Here is an 8,806-nt window from a genome sequence, read left to right on the forward strand (position 1 = left end):
CTGGCTTTGAGCTTACAGTGATCCTCCTTCCTCAGCCTACCAAATGGTATATTGCTTTTTTTTAAAATTTTATTTTAAAGAGAGTAGTACATGAGAAACAAACAAACAGAACAAAACAAAAAAAGAACAACAGCAGCATACCAGCATCACACACATAAACACACCAAAGCAAGAACATTCCAAGCGATACAGAGTCTCAAGACAAAATAATACGAATCAGCAGTGGTTGTTACATTGCACATCGCTCTCCTCACCTACACTGCTCAGATTACCAGATGTAAGAATGGAAGGTTGTTCAAACCATGAAAGAGAATAAGAAAGTAATTATTAGATAAAACATGAGAGCTAATACAGAGTTCCACGAGACAAGATGGTAGGCGTGCACCGCGGTAGTTCCACCGCACACTGTCACCTTCAGATCAGCTGCGCGGACGGCATGCTGCCTTCAAAGAGAAGTCAGGTGATGAAAGCATGAACCATCAGTATAAACGTCATGAAACAATTAGAAACAAAGTATAACACGTATAAATATGAGCAATAATTAGAAACATAAAAACAAAGCGCGAAGCAATCAAAGTTGCCCTAACTTTTCCAATGCCCCAAGCTAAATATAATGCCATGGGTTTAATATCCACTGGAAGGAAGAGGAGAGGAGAGGGGAGGGGAGGGGAGGGGAGGAGAGAAGACCGACCAAATACACATAACACGGTGTTACTGTATTCTCCATGACATTCATGGACATCACCAGAAACGGGAGAAGGAGTTTCTCTGTATCAGCGGACAATGACAGTCATAAAACTAGAAAACAGTGCCCTCTGGCAAGTACAGCACGGTCCTTAGACCGGAAGTATCAGTAGCAACTGTCACACTGTTAGGAAATCAAGTTCCCGGACTTTACCTCAGAGCTACTGTATTGGAGATTCTGAGCCCAGCAATTTATATTATAATAAGCTCTCCAGGTGATCCTCTTTGAAGTTTTAGAGCCGTTACCCTATGGAATATCGCCTATAGAATATCAGCAGGAAAAGAAGTGTCCATCTGGTTTTTAAGTTCCACAAGAACTGCTTGATAATCTTACTAAAAAAAGGCAATAGGAAGTATAAACAAATCTTTCAGTCACTTTGGAGTTATACACAAAATAACTTATAAAGGTATTAAAGGCATGCACCAGCATGCCTAGCTTTTCTAACTCTTAATCTGAAAGAAAAGTTACACATAAAAATCACCCATGCTGGGAGTGGTGGTGCACATGTGATCCCAGCCCTCAGGGACAGAGGCAGGAGGATCGCCGTGAGTTCTGAGGCCAGCCTGGGCTACATAGTAAGTTTAAGGCCAGCCTGAACTGCATAGTGAGACCATGTCAAAAAAACAAACCAAAAAATTAATCACCCAGCCAGGGAGTGGTGCGCACCTGTAATCCACACTGAGAGGCTGAGGCAGAAGGACTGCAAGTCCAAGCCCAGCCTGGGTAACTCAGTAATACCCTGATTCCAAATAAAAAATAATAAAAGGGCTGAGGGTATAGCTCAGTACTAAGTCCCTGGGATCAATCTCCAGTTTAAAAATAAAAATTCTGCTACAGTCTTAAGAGTAAACATTTAATATATTAATAAATAATTTTAAATAATATTTGAATAAAATATGAAAAACTATACTCTAGAAGGCAAGAAAACCCACACTACAGCAAGAGTGTAACCTACAAAAAAAAAAATTAAAATGGTCAGAGTCTCTATAAGAGATTTTATCTGCATTTAGAATCTATAAAAAAGCCAGACACAGTGGCACACATCTGTAATCCCAGCACTTGGGAGGCTGAGGCAGGAAAATCGCTGTGACTTTGAGGCCAGCCTGAGTTACATCGTGAAATTCTGTTCCAATAATAAATAAATAAAACAATACTACCTTTTCAAACAATGTAAATGTCTATCAGTTTGGAGAGTACTTAAATAATTTACATCCAAACACTGTGTACTACACAACTACTAAAGAGGAATATCTGAACTGAAAGACGTTAAGTGAAAGAGTTATAACCAGTAATACCAGTAAGGCCCCACGGTACAGACCAAACCACACGCGCACTATGCGTGTACAAATGCAGTATGAGTAAAAACTGTGCTGAACGCTTAAAATGTATTACAGTAAGACACCTTGCCATTAATCCTCGTAAACATCCCCCCTAAAACTCCAACACACTTCTTGCTTCGTTCTTGCCGTTTTCTGAGGCAGTTCTGGAAGTCTCTGTGTCTTTAGCTGTGCTGCTGAGGTTGCTTTGCTGTCCGTAGTTGGCAGTGTTTACCTTTCCATGTTCATTTTGCCTTTGGGGGAGGGCCGCAAGCCCCACCACGAACGAGGACACAGTGTGATGTGTTTACGAGTCTGCCCTTCCACTGCACGGCACCCGACAGCAGCGTTCACATTTTTATCACTCTCTGTAAAGACGTAAGAGGACTTCCAGCCTGGGAGGCTCATGCTTGTAGTCCCAGCACTAGGGAAGCTGAGGCAGGAGGACTGCTATTCACTGAAGGGTAGCCTGTACTACATAGTGAGTTCAAGAGTTTCAAGACCAGCCTAGTGCATGCCTGTAATTCCAGCGCTCTGGAGGCTGAGACAGGAGGATCGTGGCAAGTTCGAGACCAGCCTGGGCTAAAAGTGCACTCAAGGCCAGCCTGAACTGCATAGCAAGACCCTATCCCAAAAAGACGAGGAAAGAAAAGAAAAACAAAGAAGAAAGGACCAGCCTAAACTATATAGGGCAACTTCGCCTGACAAAACCAACCAACCCAACAAACAACAAAATAAAACAAAACAAAAAAAACTTCCAAGACTGCTTCTTACTCTGTAAGATAAACTTTCAACTTTTATATACTTCTATGTTTGAAAATTTTAAAGCAAGCATTATTCCTTTTATAATTTAGCTCACAGCTTATAGAGGTTTCAGTCCGTAACGTGGCTCAAGGCAGAGGGGCAAGCCTTCATGGTACGGACGACAGCAAGAGCAAGAGAGAGAGAGAGAGAGGGAGACGGAGCAGCCTCTTCCTGCCCCTTACACTGTGTGCAGGCTGCCGCCCTAGGGCGGTGTAGCACTCACTCTTAATCCCAGCACTGCACTGTGAATCAATCACAGGCTCGAGATTCAGCCACCTCCGAAAAAACCCAAGACTGCATGAGGCTTTGGGGGGCATCTAGACACGAACCGTAACAGTAATTAACAAAGTGACCAGCAGCAATAAGTTTTTTCAGTTACCTTATATGAGCTCACCTGTAATGCCTTTTCCCTCTCATTTGTCAGTTCCTGAGAATGCTTACTTGTCAGTGAGGCCGTGTGTGATGCCCATTCATTCCGGAGCTTATCTAATTCTTGAACTTTTTCCGATAACGTCTATATTAGAATTTGGAAAAAACCATTAAAATAGTCTCTGGATGCGATTACATTTCTAATTAGTACACAGAGATACTTGTAAGACAATACTAAGGAAAATAAAATTTCAGCTTTTCAAACATATACAAAGCCTACACAGATGTTTCTCAATTTGCAAAATGGTTAGAATAAAAGCAATATTACAGATAAGATGGCTCACAGGCCAAGTCTAACTATCTTTAAGCTGCTAATTTTAAAGATCTCTTTGTCACCAAATCCTTCCCTCTGGCGTTAAAAGTTAGGTAACTCAGGTGGCGCAAGTCAGGTTTTCCTGGTACTGGGAATCGAACTCAGGACCTTGTGCCTGCCAGGCAGGCACCCGGGCCGCTGAGCTGCATCCCCGGCAGCAAGTCAGTTTGAAGAGCTGCTTACTTCTTGTTTATGGAACACAACAGTATGGTCCAAGGAGGTCACACTGCGTAGGAGCATTTTTTGTCCAAAGCCATCTGGCTCATCAGACACTTTGGCCCTCACCCAAAATGAAGTAGCTACAAATAAAACAACACTAAGCTCATGTGAGAAATTAATTTCCATCACCACAGAAGGGAATGTTTTAGAAGACAGGTACTAAAAAAGCTATTTTAAACCAGAGAAATGAGGCTAGTAGCACAGGAGAAGGGAACTAACATACAGATGCTAAACACTGTCCTGAGGAAGACTTAGAAAATGCGTCAGGTACTGGACAGGAAAGAACTGTGTGGGTGGAATTAAACATGAAAAGAGAAAGCATCGGATTAAGGCAATGAACTGGCAGAGAAAGTGGCAGAAAGGGGGGAACTTAATGATGGCACACTTTGAAAGAAACACACAAAAGCTTGGGCTTACTTCAGTAACCAATTCAGAGCCAGCGCCTGCATGACTCCAGAAGATAAAATATGAATTACCTTTTTCGTAAGGTTCAGCTGTCTGGTAACATCATCTAGCGATTGTGTCAATAATAATTTTTCTTCCTAGTTATAAAAATAAAAAATTACACAATTTACAATCCAACCACCTGTAGCCATATTATTCAAAGTATAGCAAAATACAGCACCACTATCCTCCTAAGGGCTTAGACATGACAAGTCTCAGACTTTCCACGTCAGAATCCACGTCTCAGCAAGATCCCCAGGATCTGTGTAGCATCAGTACTAGAGACGCACCGATTTGTAGCATTTAACTGAAAATTTTTCTAAAATCTTTCAAGCGGCAACACAATGCTGTACCACAGACTTTCTACAGCAGTATGCAACATTCAAGACACTTTTACACACTGACTCTAACGATGAGCTAGTCAGGGCGGACACTTCCCGCACACGTACGCCAGCTCACGAAATCACGACACAAGAGGTTAGGTGGCCTGCCTGAGGTGACAGAAAGTTGGCGAAGCCTGAGTTCTCAATGCCACATCCATTTCTATACTTGTACCTCAACTAAATGAAAAAACATTAAGTTCATTATATGCTATAACACTTTAACCAGAAAACAAGAAATAATGGCCATATAGTTCCTCAGTAATTTATCGAAGTACTTTGATACCTAGTTTAAAAGAATGACTTAAATCTAAATCTTACCTTGGTACATTTCAAACAGCCTGCTAGAAATTTCTTTATCTCCACATCATTTCCAGGTAAAAGTTTTAGTGAGAGATGTATAAGATGCTTAAAAGGGTTTGTCTCCACCACATTTAAAAATGCGGGTGAGTTATCCAGAACAGCCGCTGGAGAAACTAACTGCAGCAAAAACCTTTGAAAAGAAGAGGTCGCGTTACCGCACACTTGGGAGACAGCGAAATTCTCCCACCAGATCACAAGCTTCTCTACTTACAAAGACAAGCAAAGGGAATACATGGAAATCACCACGACTGGTGTGAAAGGCCTCCTGGGGTAAAGCAGGAGGCGAAAGGGGCAGGGGTGAGGCAAGGTAAAGAACGAATATGCTGCAGTCCCTGAGCTCATCGTAAGAATTAAGCATTTAACTTTTCCCGTGTGGACTTTCAGAGGAATCAAGGAGCCCTCGCTGATGAGGTACAGTTGAAAGAATTATACCTCATAGACATGGAAAGAACTGTAGATTTATTTAAAAAGCCATTGGCCGGCGAAATAGCTCAGCGGCACAAGGGCCTGCCTGGCAAGCACAAGGTCCTGAGTTCAATGCCAGTACAAAATAAATAAATTAAAGTAAAGTAAAAAAATACAAAAGTATCATTTTATAGTTTCTAATGAAATAATTTATTTCAACAATCACTAATCCCAGTCTTAAAAATAAATAGCAGTAATTACAATACATGAAAAATGTTTTGCCATCAACTTGTCTGTTGTGTGTGTGTGTGTGTGTGTGTGTGAGAGAGAGAGAGACAGACAGACAGACAGACAGACAGGGTTTCACTATGTAGTTCAGGTTGGCCTCAAACTCGCAGTGATCCTCCTGCTCCGCCTCCTGAGTGCTGGGATTACAGGTGTGCGCCACCACGCCCAGCCCAACCTGTCTTTCCAAGAGTCTATCTTCAAACAGGTTTAATTACGTAGTATTTTTATGCAACTTACCTTGGGATTTCTTTGGTATGCTCTTGAGCACACTGCTGAAGGAGATCTATAAATTTTTGTGGGAAAGCTAGGAAGTCTACCAGAAGACCTTGCTGGAATTTTAAACTACACAAAAGGCAAGAAAAGAAATTTTTAAAGATTTAATTACTATCTTTAACCATAATAAATATCCCAATAGATTATTTACTGACCACCCATTATAATCAAGAACTAAGCTAGGACTTTCAGTTTCAGAGTTTATTCAATGAAAGAAAAAAACCCCAAGAAATTTAGCTAAAGCTCCAAATTCCTGGGCTGTAATAAGAACTCTGATAACATATGAAATACTTATTTTCAAACACAATCTAAGTAACTACAGAACAAACAGTACCATATTCCCAGAAAAAAACTAAATGTTCTGAACAGTTACACCTACAAACGACAGGTGTTTCAAAAGGAACAATGCCAATACATTTGTAAAACTAGAAACTTATTCCTAGATTAAATGTAAGACCACACAAAAGTTACTTACCTTTGAAAATCTTCCTCAGATATAACAAGGTTATACAAAAAAAATGGATCTGTATCATCTGTCAGACGAATAACTAAATCCTAAAAGAAATATTTTTTGAAAAATATTTTTAGTAGATCTTAACTATTGAATAATAACATATCACAGTTATACTTCAGATAGGTTTGTTTTCTTTTAGTCTTTCAAGACTTAGAATTTTAAATAGGGGTATTCTGCTCCTCGATAGCTTTACAAGGGGCTATAAAAGCTCATTAAATGCTAGCAGTTGAAAATATAGGAACATGACCCTGTCAGAGGCACAGGAAAACTTACACCAACCTTTGCTGCACTAGGGCATTATGAGGGACACTCCTTACCCCTGGACACACCAAACTCACCCACACATTCAGTTCCCCTTAATAAGTTGGGCTGGCACTTCAAAAGAGATAAATGCACCAACAGCCCAGTCACCAATAATGCGCCCTACAGAAGGAGCCTTTGTCACAGGAGAATGTGAGTATCAGGTGACACGTTGCTAGGGCTTCCTGTAAGGGCCTTTCTCCCCTGTTCCAGATGGCTCCTCACCATGATGCCCATCTGCTCTCACTTGTCTAGAGCAGATTTGTTTCACAAAGACCATTTTCCAGTTTGTTAAATGTGTAATGCGGCAGATTATCACAGCAGTTGAAGCTAACAGAAAAATACTCCAAAATTATGCACTTTAGAGAACACTGCTGCAAGGAAAATGGCCAAGCCACAAGGGGGGAGCAGCACAGAACTGAACATTCAAGTCGGCAGCAAGTCTGAAGCACAGTCTATTCATGACTACTCAGGAACTGCTGGGCTCCTAGAAAACTTTAAACGCTGTAAGCAGAGGTACAGCAGGCACAAGGAATAACACGCAGGAAGTATCATAGACACTCTCCGCTCTAGAAGGTTAGTAGTCTGGGTACGTGATGTGTCAGAACGCCCTGTCAAGCACTTTTATTTAAGTATCTTGAAATTCACCAGAAGATGCGATTCAAAGCAAAACCAAGCAAACAAAAATCTGAAATTCCTACTAGTAAGGCGAGGCTCTTGAGCGTATTTACAGAAAGCCGCACGCAGGGAAAACAGCTGCCAGATTTCTCAGCCCCTCCGCCACCCCCCACCCCGTTCTCACCCTTCAGGGTTAGGGCTCAGAATCTTGAAGCTCATGTAGGACAGAAGCTCTACAGGCTTCTTTTCAAAAGTTAAGCAAAAAATACCTCCCTGAGGCGCCTCAGTCCATTCTGTTCTCCTATCTGTAACTATGAAATGGCAGTTCTTTGAAGCGGTAATACCTATCCCAGCAATTTTTAACTGCTCTGCGCAAACCAAAGGGGACTGTTAGCACACGCCCCACTCCTCCTGTGTGCTTTAGAAACACGTAATTGTATTTCAGTTGTCTCAGTCTGGAGCGCATCCTAGGTTGTAACAGTTCCAAAACGGTCCTAAATTAAAAAGCTAGGTGGATGTAACAAAAGATCTCACATTCTTAAATAAAATTAACATAGAGAGCTTATCATATTTTGAGAAAGAAATACTAACCTTTCTGTGAACTGGATTAGAAATTGATTGTAGTTCAATGCTCACTCTAACACTGATTCTCCTGTATACAAAGACAGGCCAAACCCATCAGAAACATTAGCACGAAATCACCTCGTAATTTGTATTACTTTTCAGTCTTCTGCCACAACACTGTTCACAGCTGCTCTCTACTTATGTACAATACTTGTTTGCTTGTTCACTGCCTGACCGACTCGAGTGCAGGAGGAGGAACGGAAGCCCTCCACGCCGGCAAGTGCTCTCCCGCTGAGCTGCATCCCCAGGCCAGTGCTCAGGTTTTTAGAGTGCGTCTAGACTCGAGGTTTAAAGTCTTCTTCCACTAATAAGCAGCCGTCTTAACGACTGTTCTCACTGCTGGGACAAGACCGCCGACACCAAAGGGACAGGAGGACAGGTTCGTTTCAGCCCCGTCTGTGGGGGTTCAGTCCGCAGTCAGCTGGCTCCGAGGCAGGACGGGGACGCCCAGGGGAGCAACAGCTCGGCAGCGTCACGCAGCAGCAGCAGCAGCAGCCGCCTGCCTCTCCCTCTGTCCCGGGCAGGGACCAGCGCCCAGGTGGCGCCGCCCAGAAGCACGCCGGCTCCCGTCAGTGGGCTGCTTCAGGACCGCGCACACTTAACCCAGCGTCACACGAGCCTGAGCCAGCTCCAAAAGGCCGGCCTGTGAGTGCGGGAGGCTCCCGGGACGTCCACACAAAGCCGTGAAAACCACCGTTTTTAAACTACGGCTCAATTCTCCTCACTTATACGATGGGGATGCTATGAGGATGAAGGGGGATAAACAAAGTG

The 8,806-nt window shown here is 42.6% G+C and overlaps 1 protein-coding gene across 1 annotated transcript in view; it reads right to left on the minus strand.

The window, feature by feature from the left end:
• The window catches only part of Sass6 (SAS-6 centriolar assembly protein), a gene marked incomplete at its 5' end in the record, with an annotated part of 43,794 nt that extends 35,731 nt beyond the window's left edge, over positions 1–8,063 (minus strand). The window contains 6 exon segments of the mRNA XM_005389097.2: positions 3,260–3,379; positions 4,303–4,368; positions 4,972–5,143; positions 5,944–6,048; positions 6,455–6,534; positions 8,003–8,063. Coding sequence (XP_005389154.2) covers positions 3,260–3,379; positions 4,303–4,368; positions 4,972–5,143; positions 5,944–6,048; positions 6,455–6,534; positions 8,003–8,063 — 604 coding nt within the window.
• Between the last annotated feature and the right edge of the window lie 743 nt (positions 8,064–8,806).

The sequence above is a fragment of the Chinchilla lanigera genome, unplaced genomic scaffold, assembly GCF_000276665.1.
Source record: "Chinchilla lanigera isolate Chin_1 unplaced genomic scaffold, ChiLan1.0 scaffold00034, whole genome shotgun sequence".
NCBI lineage: Eukaryota > Metazoa > Chordata > Mammalia > Rodentia > Chinchillidae > Chinchilla > Chinchilla lanigera.